Genomic DNA, 17,732 nt, shown 5'->3' with positions numbered 1-17,732 from the left:
GTTGAATGTTAGAAAAGCAAATTGTATTTTAAATACAAGATTTGTTTGCAGGCACTAGGGGACAAAACAAGCTGCATTTCTACCAATGTTTCTGTAGCCCATTTGTTCTACTACTATGCTCCTTACAGTTTTAACATCTAACTTATTTGAAAATAGACAATTCTCTAGCAAAATTCAGCAAAGGTTGGTTTTGTAAAGAAGAGACCAAGTATGCAGAACTGCAGCTAGTGAAGTCATAGAAGCAGAAAGATCTATGGTGTGGATGTGCTGCAAGGTTTGCTTTGCCAATATGTGCATTAAAATCTTGGATTTGAATTACATTATAGAATTATTAAATCTTGAGATAGAGCTATAAAACTTGTCTACTAACTTATCATCACTAGTTGAATAGTTAACAACAAAGCAAAAAGTCTGAATTATGTTTAAGACACATAATGTTCCCATTCCCTGATTTTACTCAAACAGTTCATAGATTCAGAGAATCACCAAGGTTGGAAAAGACCTCCAATATCACCCAGTCCAACTGTCCACCTATCGCCAATATTTCCCACTAAACCACATCCCTCAGTACAACATCCACATGTTTCCTGAACACTCCAGTCAGTGACTGCACCACTCTTCTGGGCAGCCCGTTCCAGCACCTGACCAAGTCCTCGGGGAAGTATTCCCCAGTGTCCAACATGAATCTTCCCTGATGCAACTTGAGGCCATTCCCTCTCAGCCTACTGCTAGTTACTTGGAAGAAGTGGCCAATCCCCACCTCACCACAACCTCCTTTCAGGTTGCTGTAGTGAGTGATAAGGTCTCCCCAGCCTCCTCTTTTCCAGACTGAACAGCCCCAGCCCCCTCAGCTGCTCCTCATAAGGCCTGTGCTCCAAACCCCTCACCAGCTTTGTTGTCCTTCTTTGAACAAGCTCCAGGGCCTCAGTATGTTTCTTATAGTGAGAGGCCCAAAACTGAACACAGTGCTCGAGGTTTGGCCTCACCCCTCTGGGCTTGAGTACAGAGGGACGATCACTTCCCTGCTCATTCTTACCCATATATGAGAACTGACTACCTTATGTAACTTCCTTCTAGCAAAGATAGCTTCCCATGCCTCACAAATGATTCAAGGGTTCAAGACTCAGTCCATAAACACTTTTATGTGGGCATCTATATAATACAACTATGCTTATTTCATTTAGAGAGTTGAAGCGACTTGCTTAGTTTTATAGCACATGTTGCCTAGCTCTGGGGCCAATGTAAAGAAATTTTCAACACTCCTCTTCATTTTATTTTATTAATTTTTTAAATTTTTAATCCCCAAACCATATGAAACTTATATTACCTGATAGAAAATAGGGTATATCTCTATTTTTGTGCATTATGGAAGAAGAGTCAAATAAGTGGGTTAAAAATATCATCTTGGTTCATCCATTTCTCAACACACCTGCTGTTCTCCATTTCAGTCGTAAAATCTTCCAGGTCAAAGCTGAAATCATTACTAGAGAAACCAGAACGATGAAGACACTCAGCTGCCAGTTTCTAATGTAGTCTTACCAAGTTACTGTCAATCAACGACTGTAATTTAAAAAAACTCCACAGAATGCTGAAGAAATATTAAGAACAATTATCTCATGTCCAATTGGAACGTTAGACCTCTAGACAGAAGGGTTCATTCCTTGCAGCCTGCCAACATTTTACTAAATGACACTGGCCCTTTAACAGATGGGATACATGCTTCTTAGCTTGCCAGGATCCTAATAAAAGACACTGGCTTCTTTAAAATGAAGGACACATACCTCTCAAATTGCCAGTAGCCAAACTGGGAGTCAGCAGTTTAAAATAAAGGCACTCATCAATCTAGCAAATAGGAAGCAATATAGAAATTTAAAAAGAAATGGTACAAAGTTACTTCTGACATTACTTAGCTTAGATGAAGCAAATACTTAAAACACTGGCTAAGCATATACAGTAGAAGCACTGTAGCAACTGGACACCTTATTACCCTTTAAAATGAATAGAACAAATCTTAGCAGCAGACTTCAACGGTTGGGGCTTAGATTTATTTTTTCTTTTTAAATCCATTAGCTATCAATCCACTCACACAGCTGACCATGCACTGCATGACTCAAATGAAAGCAGGATATCTTTTCCCTGGGCACTGGCCAGCACCACAAAGGCTGGGCAGTGTGCTCATCTGTACTGTGAGAAAAGATTTTGCCTCTCAAAATGAACTACATCTGCTCATCTCCTAGGAACAGGATTCTCCAGTGAGGATTCTCCAGCATTCAAAGACACCTCTGACAGCTTTCCCTATGCATTGACAACCCATAATACTACAGCTTCAAGAGTTTTACAGCAACTGCAAAAACCTGTTTAAAGCCAGCAAGTATGGGCTCTTTAACTTTTGTGACAGCAGTCATCAGAGGGGAGCAATGACCCTCACTGGCATGTTATGAAGGGCACTGCGCGTCTGCAAGTCTTAGCAAGCCTTGTGAGCACTTACAAACTATCCCAGACACAGACAGATCTGCAGAAGGAGAAAATTACACATTCTCTGACTGGAAAGGTAACAAAACTGGTAAAATTGAGCTTTAAAAGGGAACTTTTTATGAACAAGACAGAGAACTGGTCTTATTCACATCAGTAATTCCTGTATTTCAGCAATGGAACCTTACTTCAGATTTACTGCACCTCACTACTGGTGGCCAAGTGATGCCTATGAACCTCAGCTTCTTGCCTTGTCCAGCATACCCTTTCCCACTCCTTGGTTGCTTGCAGACCCCCTGCTGCTGACTCTTCAAGACTGACTTTAACTATTTAGACACGCTTTCTTCCTGTTGTCTGCCTACTCAGCATTTGCTGACTAGATACTTCTGCAACACAAGCCTAATCAGCAAACTCTTGTGTTGACATACTTAAGTACAAAAACTACCATCTAGTGGTACAGCTGGCTGAAGCTAAAAGGTCTGGTGTACTGGAAAACACAGCAGAGGCTGCCGGGGAAGAAAGTAGGAGGATCTTGCTTTAGAGAAATACAGAAAAAAGAAGGAACTCATCTTGACTAGCTTAGCAGAAGTTAAGTTCTGAATAGCAGTTACACAGTGAAGTGCAGAGAAGTTAGAGCAGGAAGGTAGGCTCCCATAATACAGCAGCCCTAACTCAGCCAGGAGAACAGCCTAACATCGTCTACTGCCAGGACCTGTCTCCAAGTCTAGGACTTCTCTGGTCAGGCTGCCTGTCTGACCATTTACTTCAGGCAGTCCTTCCTTTGAAGTTTTTCTTCTGACAAAATAAGATGCTGTGATCATTTACTCACCTTTCACGTTCATCTTTCATTTTCTCTAGATCCTCTTCTTTAAGTATGTCATGCTTTGGATTCCCCTTCTGATCTGCTTTCCCACTTTTATCTTCTTTTTTCTTTCCAAATCTGTTTAAAATATCAAGGAAGGAGTCAGGAGGAAGTAATTACCAGAAGAAAAAACAGTACTTATCTAACATAAAACACAGAAATTTTAGGCAATCATGACACTAAGAGCTTTTATCTTGGTCAATCCCAGATCCCATGCTGCAAAAGAAGTCACCAATTTTAAATAGGCTATGTACATTAGGTAGGTCTAGTTACACACTGATTTGGTCTCTGAAATGTTTAAAGATGCTGTTTGAAAGAGAAAGTAGTAAAGCCCAACAAACCTGAAATGCAAAGCATTGTAGTAGGGGCTGGACTATCATCAGTGCACATTTTAAGGTAGCTAAAGGTTCTTCTTACCACACCATAGCTCTTGAAGAAGTAATCTGCAAAGACTACAGTACTGCAACCCAGACTAGACCGCATGTCCTGCTTTTATCAGTATCTACTGTCTCTTAAATCATATCTGCTCTTAATTTAAAGATTTGTTCTTTGTTTAAATAAGCTTGCAATCAGAAAGAATGAAATCTTGCCATGTTCTGAAACTACAAAATGAGACAGTCCATATGAGCTCTTTCAAAAATACTCCTGGGTTTTAATTTCTGCCTGGTAACGTACTATCATTTAATATTTATGCTGTGAAACTCCTCCAGAGACCCCAATCAGTTCTGGGGTCCCACTGTTTTACACGCTGTAGAGATATGCATAACATATCAGCCTGTGTTATGCAGTTCATAAAAGGTGACTAAACTGGAGAGCCACAATTCATTTCTGATAGAGGTTGGCAGAATGCTGAGAGGTCAGATATGCCAGATATGCTCGTGAATTATGCGTCAGAAAGTGTAAAAGCCTCCCTTCCTCTTCTCCAATTTGTAATTCGCCACTCAGTAGGTAAATAAATGACCACTGCCTTCCCATGCAAATCAACGTGTTCTTTCATGTAAATCAACGCCAGTAACGTACAAAAAGGTAACTAATTCTTTATGAAATGTATCACATTGCAAATTAATTACTCTAACTGAAAATTACAAACTCTTCTGCACTATTGCCTTGGTGATTTTTCCTTTCCACATTTTCTCCATGTCATCCTAAGTTGCCTCAAGTGGAAGAGCAGAACTATTATGCATATACGTCAGTTGCAAACCACTGACTTCAGGATTCTCCTCTGACCAAAGCAGAAATCTTGCAAATAATCGAGCTTATACGTTTACAATCCCAACGTTTATTGAACTTAATAATTATGAGCTTATGAGCAAATGAAGCTCACATGGACTCTGCAGCAAGTCTTCCACACAATGAGAACTTGGTTACAAAGGGAACGATGACAGCAGCCAGCCGAACAACAAATGGCTCAAGGCACCCTGCCTTTGAGTGCTAGCGTATGCCGGGAAGGTCTCATGGCAGTTTTCTCAAGAAAAGCAACTTGGTCATAATCCAACTCTCGTCCTTAGTATATATTCAGTCTGATTACCTTTCTCCCACTGTTTCAATTATAGTTGTGTGGAGTCTTATATTTGACTGCATGTATTGATTCTGAAAACATTATTCTTAGGCATACCATATTGCTGCAGGGAGTTGGAGTTGAATATGTTGCATACTCAGGAGAAATGAAACAAAAATAAAAGTTCAACATGCTTCCCTTTCAAGTCCATCTATTATTTCTTCCTTGCAAAGGAAATAAATACATTTTAAATAAGACAAAGTAAAAATCTTGATTGTAATAACTGCTAACATGACAACTCTCTGCAAAAATAGTGCTGTCTGTCTGCTGGTAGAGCTGCTCTCTCATAAATTGGCAAATTCCACTTTAATTGTAAATCAGAAGTAGTGAGCTGGTCTTGATGGAAAAAACCCTGATTTGTTGTCTTAAGGAGTGTAGTTTTTTGGTGGTGTTGTTGTTTGGTTTTGGCATTTTGTTATTTTTTTCCTATTTTTGACTTCACATGGGATTTGTGAAGACTTACAATTTTTACCTGTTACACTAAGTATGCAACATACAGCTCTAGGCTAAAGAAATGTTCACATTTTTGGCTTCTTTTTCATGTTGCTACATCATAAAAATCCACTGCTTTTTATTATTACTGTAATATGTTTTTCAACAAAGATCTTGCACAAACATTAAAGAATAAGAGCAGCAAACATTTAACACTAAAGAAAAGCAATATAGAGCAGAAAGCATTAAGCCACACAGACACAAAAATATAATCTCTGCCTGAATTTATGCATCCTGTCCTAAAATTTATGGTCTGGTTACCAATGTGTTCTAATTGCCATGGGCTTCTGATGATAAAATTAACTTCCAATGATTGTAATTTTGCTTGGTTTTCTGCACTATAGGCTTAATGGTTCTCTAGTGCTTATAGGACAAAAACAAAACAAAACAAAAAACCCAGAACAAAAAGAGTACTTGCTGCCCAACTGGGTTTAATCCTATTCTCACTGAAATCAGTGAGAGGCCCACTACTGATTTTAACAAGGACAGGATAAAATCTATTGTCAAAATTATACTATGGAATTAATCAAATTCATATTAAAATTCTATGAGAACTGAATGGCTTTAGGACCTTAAGTTTCCAGTTCTCCAGGCAACAAATAATTGGATTCTGGTAAAATATGCCTTTTATAGTAATACTATTGACAGAAGCATAAAAACATTAATGAAAAGATATATGGCACATAAATTTTTAAAAGGTCTGGTTTGCTATGCTCAACACAGCAGAATTGTCTTTATTGTCAGAATTGTTACTCTTAAAATCTTATGTGTAAATGGTGAAATACATTTGGAAGACGTGAAACAAATGGATGGGTTGCACCCTCCCATTCTACATCTATCTATAACCAATTTACGCCAAATGAATCCACTTGTAATTGTAATGACCAAAAAGAAATACATCTGTTACTTTCCAGTTTGCTTGAAAGACTGTCCCAGTTCTCTGATTACCCACTGTAAATGCCTGGGAAGTACTGTGAAAGAAGTGAAAGCCTAATGGCCCAAGCATACTTTCCAGTTGAGAAAACTAATATTCCAACTGCTCAGAGCACAGTCGTGTAAACGAAAGTATAAAGGAATTTTCTTTAAGTGATCAGATCTCAGAATGATGATACATCCTTATGGGAAAAGCCCATATGCAACAGCTGAGAACAAACTATAGCACAGTGAGGGATTATCCTATTTCTTTGAATTTCCAAGAAGAGTATGGGTGTTCTGCAAATAACTAACGTTATCCCCTTAGAAACATTAAATGAATGAAGTCTCTGAATACCAAGTACATCATCATCTCGCAGTATTTATTACCATTGAATTGGCTACAGTATAAAGGCTAATGTATGCTTCGATTCAGGGCTTTTATCCCTATTCCAGTGGATAAAAGTTAAAACAAGCCTTCTATAGGCCTGCTCTGTTATATTTGGGATAAACGTCTTACATGCAAGACCTAAAGCTGTGGTCATGGCAACACTTCATTTCCATGTGGAGCTGGGTGCTTCCAGATCTCAAACGTATTGATATTTGCTTCAAGGATTAAAGAGCAGGCAGGTCTATGAAATCCTGGACTTCTAAGCAGGAGAAACATCTGTTGGGTAGAACCCTAAGCAGCTTGTAGACTAAAGTCAGCAACTTGGATTTCTAAGTTAATTCAGTTGCCTTAGATCAGTAGGTGTCACTGCAGCTAACATGGTACATAATGGAATTGCAAGCTTCTGCAGAGAAATAATTCCAGAGGGCAGAGGGCATATGACACAGTCAAGCAAGATACACAGCCTAACAATGTCAAACTCTTGACTTGTCCAGAAATGACCTGTAAAAAAACTGACTGATCTGTAAAGTACATGTAACAAAGCTCTGGCTCCTAGCCACTTCACAGCAAATGGGGAAAAATGCGATTATTAAAGCAGCTCCCTTATGAAAGACTAGAAATAACCCTTAAAATTAAATTTAAATATGAGTAAGAATGAATGAGTGAGCAAGAAAGATAAAGATACTAATAAGGTATGATTTTCAGGTCCACACAGGGACTATAAAAAGCTTATTAACTGCCACTACTGCCGTGTGTTTTAAGTTATTTTATCATTCTGCTTTACAGCAGAAGAAATGCTCTAGAAGCAGTGCTGTGCTTTGATTAATCTCTTTCATACATACACTTTTACAGAGTATTAAACATTGCTATAAAGATCCTTAGTGAGTCAGACTCGTTTGTGATTACAGACCAGGCTCATTTTACATTTATGTTAATAGCAGCATTAATGAAATACATCTTTTACATTTGTAGTGGCTCTCTAAATACCTAAAAGGTTTATTATTAAATGTTTACTTATTGGACAGAAGCATGCAGTTGCGTATTACACTGGTAGGACTGAGAGCTTTGCAACAGCTGAAACAAATACAGAGAGATGAGAGTACGTTTGGGTAAAGGCTGTGATTCCAAGAACAGAGCAAGCATGGCAAGGGCTGGGCAACACTGTTCAAACCTGTACCACTGTCCAAGAAGATGGCAGCACCTCCCTGAGGGAAACCTCTGTCAGAGGGACAGGTGTGCACCTCTTCTCCTTGTCCCACTGCCACTGGCTTCATCCCATACCCTCCATGGTGTCTTCAGCCACAGAACAACGGGATACCCCAGCAAAAGACCTACTGCAGCAAGACCTCTTCCTTGCCCACATGCTAATATTTTGTTGCTCCTGTTTTGTTATGTCAACATTAAACTAAGTGGCTTTTTTTTTCTTTTTTCTTTTTTTAAACATTTACAGTATCAAGCTGCTGGAGGCTAGACTAAAATGACTGAGCTTCCAGATCCAGTCTAATGGGAGTAACAGTGATCTTTTTAACAATTCTCATTAAACACAACCTCCTCCTCCAACCCGTTTATTTCTTTGATGCCCAAATTAGCATCTCTTCTCCAGCATGCTGAATTAATTAGTACAGTGACAAAGAATTAGTGCAGATAGGATCAAAGCTGAAACCATATTTATCTGGAATTTGAAATTAATAGCAGAGAATATTAACCCTCAGCATTTCATGGAGCTTTCCACATGGCATACTTAGCAAGCCTTCCAGGAGTTCATTCAAAATAAATCAACAGTGCAATCATTTTTCCCACTAAATTTTGCTAAGAGAAAAATAATCTTGCAATGAACTCTGCTACAATATGGAACTGCCTTTAATACATATCCCTGCATGCTATACTTATTACATAACTCGCAAAGAAAGCTGAAAAAAGGGCAGCTAACCACATTTGTATTAATGCTTGGATTAGCAGATTGTTTACAGACTTTAGGGCTACTGAAAGAATTCCCAGCACCAAACCTGAAGAAACCAATTGCTGTAAACCCTCACAGCGAAATAATCATAGAATCACCAAAGCTGAAAAAGACCCCTAAGATCATCCAGACCAACTGTCCATCTATCACCAATATTTCCCACTAAACCACGTCCCTCAATACAACCAACCATGTTGACAATAATAAAAGAAAATCTTCATTGGCAGTATTACTGTCCCAAACACCTGTTTCAGTATCAGATAAATGACTGGAAATTTGCCATATGAAATGCAAAAGATTATTGTTCTACCTACAAAGTACAGAGTAAAGGCAGGCAACCTAAATAAACCCTCCAATTTTTCTTTACCTATCATCTTCTCTAAACTTTTAAGACCTATATCTTCATTTTTTAAATGAGAAACTTCCCCTTAATTTATGTAGGTGCCACCACAATAAGTTATAATAACTCCTTCTGGTAAATAGGCATTAGGAAATCCTTACCAGTGAAGGCTCTATCCATCTAAAAAGAGTGGAACATGATAGTATGCTATGATTTGAGCCACTTGAGTTAGGAGTGGCTGCTGCACAACCACAAAGGTTCATCCACAGAACCAACAGCACAGAGCAACTCATCAGCCCCTATGCAAATACAGGCAACAGAAGGTAGCCTGAGTGCTCATCTTTAATATTTCAAGAGACTTGTTTTTAGAAAACATGTTAAAGTAGCCTGAGTGTTGGAGATAGTGTTCATTATTCAGTTAATATTGTCTGACAGGGAAACTCACTCCACTGAGTGACAGCTTTCCCTTTGTGTCCATGGAATGATGCTTCAGTCATCTGATGGCAAATACAAGAACACTGCATCCTTTATCACATACATGAGGAAATAAATATGTAACATAACAGTAACATAACACAGCTATGATTTACAGCTTGACCATAAAAAGGAAAAGTTGATTTACACTGCACGAAGACCTACCTGCTTGTCCACCAGACAGTGTAATTGCCCTCTCCTCAAGTAAGATGTTATTCCCTTATTCTTATTCTTATGTATTATATATTATATATTATATATTCTTATATATAACATATTCTTATTTTTCCCTGCTTTCATATAGCATTAGACATTTCCTCCTCTTTGTTGTACCCTACAGGAAAGTAACGTATTCTGAAACAAATTCTAGTTCTCTCCCAAAGAGTGCACAGAAACACAGCTAACTCTATAGGGAGTCCACAAATGCCAACAGAAGGAGAACAGAATAATCACACCCATGCCTTGGGTTGGTGACTCTGTGCTCAAAGAGAAGAGAAAAACCTTAGGGTATTAAAGTCTTCTCCTGTCACTTTGCTTTCTTAATTCCCATTTTCTCATCTCCACACTGAAGAAAAAAGAAAAAGAAGCAGGCAGTTAGGTTAGCTATTAATTTTTTCCAGGAATTTGTTATCCTCTGTCATGCAGGAAAAAGATAAATGCAGTTTCTGACTGAACCTATTCCTTTGAGGTTCAGTCAGTAAGACAGAAAGTAGGAGACAGAGATTCCCTGTGCAGTCTGCAGGCGCTGCCAGCTGCCCCTTTGGGACTCCTTGCTGACTTTGTGGTTTTCTCAGATGTGAGTGTGGAAATTCTGCAGAGTCCAGAGAGAGCCAACATCCCTCAGTGTCACACCAGCCCCTCCAGCCACAGCGGGTAACTGAGAAACACTTGGAAATGGGACAGGGAAAAGACCAACTGAAGTGAGCAAAAGAAAGCTTTTTTTTTTTTCTTTTTTGCTTTTTTTTTTTCCCTTTTCTGCTTCATGCTATTTCCTCGTCTACTCTGTACCTCTTTTCCCTACTAGTGATGATAGAGCCCCAGACTTCACTAATGTATCAGCTACACATGCATGCACAGTATGTATGTGCTTACAAGGTGAAGAACTTTTCATTTTCTTCTACCACAACTCATGATATTTGCTGCATTTCTTAGTATTCAGCCACTGAGGCACTAGGAGAGAATCTGCACTCTACAAAATTGTTTCCCAGGCCGTTGGACACTGTGACATTCTCAGAACTGCAGATACAAAATGCAAGAGGCAAATTAAATACACGACATTTGCAAAACAAAACTAAAACCTGCCCCGTTAGCACTCAGAGCCATGATACTACCAAGTGTCAGACTTGCTAATTATCTCACAACAGCAGCACTCACCTTCTCAACCATACTGCATACTTCCCTCTCCTTATGTGCCACAGGGGGGATTTGCTGGGGCTTATTGGACTTTCATGAAGTGAAACTGCTCATTGCAGGTTCCAACAAGCTCTCCAGGAAAACACAGCACTTCAGCAGTAACACAGAGGACTTCTCTGTCTTTAGAGTGAGACGACACCTCAGCCTTCATGAAAGCTGCATCCCAACGGGAATGCAGCCCCCACTTTAACAACCATTCGCGTTAAGCACGTATTATAATACCCATCTTATAAATTAAGAAACTGAGGCATAAAGGGTAAAAATGATTTGCTAAGGTTAAGAGGACCTATTCTCTTTCTCTACTAATCACCTAAGAGCTGTAATTACAGAAAAGCTGCCTTGTTTTTCTATCAGTTTAAGGTGCTTTTTTTTCCCATCTGCTACTTCCCCAATCTTCTTTTTCTCTTCAAACTCACTCACTCTCTCCCCCACTTCTTACTCCATTCTCATGCTGCACTGCCACAGAAATACCCCCAGAAACACTCCAGAAATACCTGGAGATTTCTGCTGAAGGCTCCATGAAAGGAACACATCTTGGCAAACAGCACTCCTGCCTCCAAGATGCTGTGCAGCGACATGCAGTAGAGATGCAGAGATCGTTACAGTAGGTGAGCTGCCAAAAACAGCCTGAGCACTTTCTCAGCAGGATGCATTAGGCTATATTTGAGCTTTGCAGTGCTCAGAGGACTTGAGAAATGCTGAACCAGAGTAGGACACAGTGAAAAGACTCAAAGCCTTTTTCAAAGGGAGGCTTGTATGGGGAAGAGATACAGATGTTGAACTGAAAAGGGAGGCAGAAAAGGCAAACAGAAAACCCTAGAAGACTTGTTTTTCGATTACACAATGAACTTAAGGTTTAAGCGGCACAAATTCCAGCCCTGCAGCCTAAATGATAGCTGACATTTTTTACAAAGCAGTAACTTTCAAAACAACGCCTAAAGAAAAGAAGAGCGGAGTTGCATATACTACATTTTGAGAGATGTGTTTTGGTGTAATAAATAATAGATATTTTTGCATTTTTAAACTGTCAAAATCAGTCCTTCTGATAAATAATACTTTCCTTCCCTTGAAAGGCCTTGGCTATTGTACATTACTAATTAGACATAGTAGTTTGCGGTTAACATCCTTCCCTACAGATTTATTATTAGCTTGTATATTCCTTTCAGTAGAATTCTGCTAATGGTAAGGTCTGCTGAAGGCCAACTGCGTGAGACCATTGGGAGGAGAAATCTGTGTGCCTGTCAAAACAGCGGCCATCAATGAGAACTGTAAACGTGATTCTTCTAAGCGTCTTGGATGGTAGCAGAAGTTTCTGATGTTGTATTAGGGGGCTGGAGTCACTTCTATATCGTGCGGGGAAGCTTTCAGAAAAACAGCTGTCCACATGAAACAAATTCACCGTTACCTTTGAGTTCAAGCTGAGAAGAACCTGTCTGGCCTGCCAAAATTCTCAGCTATTTTCCCAGAAATCCCAACTTTAAAACATTCAATGTGGCAAACTGACAAAACTGATACTAGATTATTCTGTGGTTTGCTCAGGAAAATTTGGCTTAGGATAGCTATAGCAACAGAAAAAAAACAATGAAGCTGCTGAAAGATGAAGAACCAGAAAAGAACCAGTGGAACGATGCAATTCCACTGTTTATTGATTTAGCATACAACCCTGGCACACAAATAGCAATTTCCCCTTTGATACAAGCACCCAGCTCTCATTAGCATCAATAAGAGCTGTGTGGACACACTGATGGGAATATGTTTCCCAGTATTTTGCAGGAAATTAACACCATTCACTTGGGGACTGAAGAAGGCTCTGTCTGTCACTCAGACAGCCTTCTCTATGGTTAATTAAGCAAAAAACCTGTGCCACGAATCTCTAGAGGAAGTCCTTCCCTGCTCTCCTCAGTACAACAAAACTGACATGAAACACAATGTCAGAAATGGGAGCTGGGAAGTAGGGACATTCAGGGAAGATGAACTTCAACCTGCCGTTCACAACTATGTTTTTTGGGAATTTGCAGATAGTTACTAGAAATCAAACTGATTAGTTATTGCTAATTTGAAACTTTGAAAAGAATAACCTACAGTATTTTCAACTCTCAATATATTAGTGCTTTTGGTTATCAGTCATTTTCAGAGAGGTAATCCCAGAGCACAGAATCATAGAATCAGTTAAGTTGGAAAAGACTGTTAATATCAACAAGCCAACCACCAGCCTAGCACTACCAAGTCCACCACTACATCATGTCCCCACACTACGTTGAGACGACAAAATGAACAAGTCAGCCAACTGCCAGTCCTTCAGAACTTCACTGATAATTTCATGCAAATACAGGAAAAACCAAAGGACTCCACCAAACTCATAACTGGCTCTGAGAGCTGAAAGACAAAGGTGCAAGATGGGAAGGCGTCATCCAGTTACTAAACAATTTACTCTCTCATCAGGCTAGGAAACTGGACTAAATTTAATAAAAACTTTTCCTCTTTGCCACTAATATAGAAAGAATAAATATGAGAATCAAGAAAGTGAAATTCTCAGTCAATTATGTGAACCACAGAGCTCTGTGGTATATGCTTTGAATAGTATTGCTCATGAACTATGTGCCAGAAACTTTCTTTGTAGGGCTTTAGTGAAGGCATGGCAATCACTGTTGTTTCTTGAACTTAAGAGTAGTAATTCTGGAGCAGAAAAACATATTTTACTGGATAAGTTCAGAGAAAATTGGTGGAACAGTGCTTCAAAACTGCAAAGTATTTTTATTTTGCTATTACAACTATTTACCTCTAAAAGTTGCATAAACATTAAATCTCCTAAAAATATTCCCCAAGCCTTTTTCCTCCTTGCACGTTTTCTGACTTCGGCACACTGATTTTCTTCCACAGATGTACACAAGCTATTTTTAGAAGAATTGCTATTAATGCTTATATTACCAGCCTGTTAGTTTTTGTGTGAAAACGTAGGCAAAAATCTATTCCTCTGCTTTCTTATTTATATACAGCAATGCTTTGTTCACTGCACAAAAGCTCAGCTTCTTCTCTCAGTCACTCCACAGCCCTGTGTTACAAAGTTATATTCATTCGTCCAGTTATGTGTAATTCTAAAAAAACTGCTGCTAATTTTACCTTGTGCCCCGAATGAGCACAGATATCCTAGCAAAAAAATTCTACACTTCATCTCAGTACAAAAAGTCTGAAAAATGAACTTAATTACGGCTGATAAAACAAATGTTAATTCAAAGCCTGTAGCATCGTAAGAGGCCAAAGAACACAACTCAAATCTGTCAATCACTGCATTCAATCTTACGCCACAAGGAAACAGTATCACTGTATAAATAACAAAATGGTGTTTCTAAAGGTATGTTCCTTTAGGGTATGTAATCAATAAATGGACTTAGTACTTTCTTGTTTCCAAAGCGTGCCTGATTCAACCACAGTTTTCCTGAATGCGATAGTTAACAGCCTTTGTCCACCACAGGATTTGTAGGGAAAACTTTGGCTTACTTCAATTCATGAATTGAACACAATCACTATTCATTATAATGAGCATTATGCTTACTCGTCATTAACTGTTACTGATCACATGTATTTCTTCTACTTCTTGTTGACTTACTCTTTAAAAATTACCTTCACAAGCAAGTAGGAGGAGAAACCACACTTCACTTATTGAACAAACATGTTTTGGCTTCGGGCTCTAAAATTTCCTGCATAAAACAGCCCCACAGCAGTATGTTAACAAATTTTACCACAAACACTCACAGCTGATGAATTATGTTCAACCTAAAGTATTTCACCGGTAAAACAAACTAGAGATCTGACTGTAAAATAACTTAAGCATCTGCATTTCTATTTCTTTAGCTGTATCATTAGTCTTCTTTTATGAGAGAGTGAAGAGTGCTTAATTTATTAACTCTACACCATTCGTTATTTGATGTCTATATCCCACTTCCTTCAATTTATTAGCTACAGTATTTAACAGCTTGCTGTTTTTTTTTCCACATGCTCCTTTAGTTGTCTTTGTCCTCTTCTTGTAGCACTGTTTTTTTGCAAGGCATCTGTACAACTGCACTGAAGAAAGGATAGAAGTTTTTGATGAAGCCACATTATTGATTTATGATGCTATGATGCCATTTTCCTGCCACGTTATCAGACCAAAAATGCCAGCTATCTGAACTCAATTGTTTTTCTACTTCCAATGGGAAATGAAACCCTTTTACCCCTTTCCCTCCAGTTATGTTGTTTCCTGCCACCCTCCACCTCACTTGTCCATAGCTGTCCAGTTGTATCACTGCCTCTCTTCCAGCTGCTGTCGAATAGACAAGTATCACTACAGATACAGCCCAGTGATTCTTGGGAAAAATAAGCAACAGGATACAGGAATGTAAAGTAGAAATCATGGTCAAATCCAAGGTCCCAAATTTCAATAATGGAAAGCTGTACACCTGGAAAAAACATTCCCCCAAGTCCATTCACAACATCTGGAATTAACAACTACATCTTTTCTGCTGTCAGATATACTTCCTTCAACAATTAACTTGTATATTCTCCAAATAAGCAGAATAGTAGTATTGAATTAACACACCAGTGCTGCTATTGGAATTCTTTCACAAAAACTGCTAATAGTTAACAGATTCATTGAAATTTTGATAAATATGAGAAAGCGCAAGATTTCAAAGAGCAAACTCTCACACTTAGTAGAGGACAGTGATAACTTTTGTCTTATACACAGTGTAGCTAATACTATTTGAGAATGAAAAGACAATAGAAAGGTAAAGTAGAGATACCTAAAGAATTCTTGCTCAAGAAATATCAAGGAGCTGGAATGTGGAGTCTGAGAAGCAAAATGCCAGGGCTAAGGAAGAAAGTAAACAATAAATTTACCTACAAGTAAAATTAGTTAGTTGCAAAATATTTGTTTTTTTGTCAATTTGAATACAAAAGAACTCACATGTAGTACTTAGGCTTAAGGAAATAAAAATGAGGAAAATACGCATGCGATGAACAAAGATCAAATTATCTGTATGAATTCCAGTAGAAGAGAAGAATTCTGGGGAGGAGAAAATACTAATATTGAGAAACATGCCCAGTATCACTGATCTCTATGCATTAAATATTTTATTTCTCTTACAACTATAGTTTTAAAAAACGTGTACTAGACATCACATTCTAATTTGTCTGATAAAAAACAAAAAAGAAAAAAACCACAACTGTACAAAGAGGCCTGAACAACATCCCACCTGGGAAACTTTTCCCTTTTTCCAGAAGTAACTCTCCTGAAGCTGGCCTTGGAGACACAAAGCATAGCCCTTCCATGTCCTTTTGATTCCAATTACAGCATATGCAAAAGAATGCTCAATTCCCTGAGGTACGGTCAAAACCAGAAAGGTCTATTTCATTCTAGCCCATCTTTTCAATTCCCCCAGCATATGCGGTGTTTGCCATTCATACAACAGCTGCTTGAAACAAACACAAACGTTATGTTTGTCCTGTAGTACTCGTTATCACACCAGAGAAACTGCATGTTTCCTTTCAACAAAGGATGTTTTACAGATGCATTATTTCCTCAAATATCAGAGAAAACTAGTTGAAAGTTTTCTTTTCACTCAGTGCAACTTTATCACAACGAGGAATAGTCCTTCAAAAGGGAAGAACATGAAGATAAATGAGGAAAGGCCTCTCTTATCATTAAACACAGGATTAGGCTTAGCCAGTTCACTTACACTATTAATGACATAATATTTTGAACCAATCCTTATCATATCCCCCTTGATGGTTCAGAAATTAAGAAAGCTCTTAGACCCCTCTCCTGCATCATAACCCTTTCCGAGAAGATGGTGTGTTCCCCCTTTTCCAAACATTCTGCATTATCCCAAATCAGGACCTAAAAATAACTCAGCAGCTCGTATTCACAAGATGACTCACAAATTCTGCTTAAATGCCTTTTATCCCCAGCCTTCACCCCTAGCCTCTGGGCCCTTCCACAGCCAATAAGGAGCTCAGTAGATCTTCGGGCTCTCCTTTCTCAGCTTCAAACTATAATCTGTTATTAAAATTGTCTCGCCTCAACCTGTGCCATGTCTAAGCCAGGCCACGGTAATATATTCTTTGTTGGTGCACGGCACCTCTAGAAGTCGGCTGGAATATAGTCCATTTCATATGCTCAATACTACTCTTCCATGTGCCCCTCGGGCTGCTGGCAACTGGCTCAGGCTGGGAACATGGCTATCAATCAGAACACTTCTCACTTGGTCCCTCCTCGTTGTGTTGAGATGGGATCCTCCACTTACAGTGACTGGAATACTTTCTTACTGGAAGATAAACATCCATGAAATGTACTCATCTTGGAGGACTGCCAGGTCCAGAGTTCAGTGAAATTCAGAGAAGAGTAATTTTTTCTAATTTTCGTATTTTTGAGTATGTGATAGAAAAGAGCAAGGGGGAAGATGAGGGAGCTAATGCGGCTTGATATTACAGCTATAAAGCAAACACTATGAAGAGTTTCAAAGCTTTCAAAAACTTTAGGAGATGAACTACAGCATTGAGGTAAGTGCTTTATAACAGTGCTGATTTTAGAAGTCAAAGCTGTCCTTTTATTTCCTGGAAATTCATCAAAGTCTAAGAGAGAAAAGAACTCAGTAGGATCATTCATTGCAAACTAAGAACTAGTCTGGCGTCTGTCATGAGTTCAGCATCATACAAACTGTGTGATTTCTCCATACCACCATGGAACAAAAACGTAATCCGTATGAATAAGTTGTTGTATTCATTTCCAGAACTATCCAAAGCACATTAAAGCCTGCAGAATTAGAAAATGTGATGCCTGCAACAGGAGTCTGAAGACAGGTGTGAAACATGCTCTCTCTT

General features: G+C 38.8%; 1 protein-coding gene across 1 annotated transcript in view; it reads right to left on the bottom strand.

Moving 5' to 3' along the window:
• PARD3B (par-3 family cell polarity regulator beta) overlaps positions 1–17,732 on the bottom strand; it is a 371,446-nt gene that overhangs the window by 89,528 nt on the left and 264,186 nt on the right. The window contains exon 19 of the mRNA XM_042874585.1: positions 3,302–3,412. Within this exon, the coding sequence (XP_042730519.1) occupies positions 3,302–3,412 (111 nt within the window). The remainder of the gene's footprint in view (positions 1–3,301; positions 3,413–17,732) is intronic.

Source organism: Lagopus leucura, unplaced genomic scaffold (assembly GCF_019238085.1).
Source record: "Lagopus leucura isolate 7727_CA_CO unplaced genomic scaffold, USGS_WTPT01 Super-Scaffold_100012, whole genome shotgun sequence".
Taxonomy (NCBI): Eukaryota; Metazoa; Chordata; class Aves; order Galliformes; family Phasianidae; genus Lagopus; species Lagopus leucura.
Note: the sequence above shows the minus strand (reverse complement) of the source record. Positions and strands in the feature narration are given on the sequence as shown.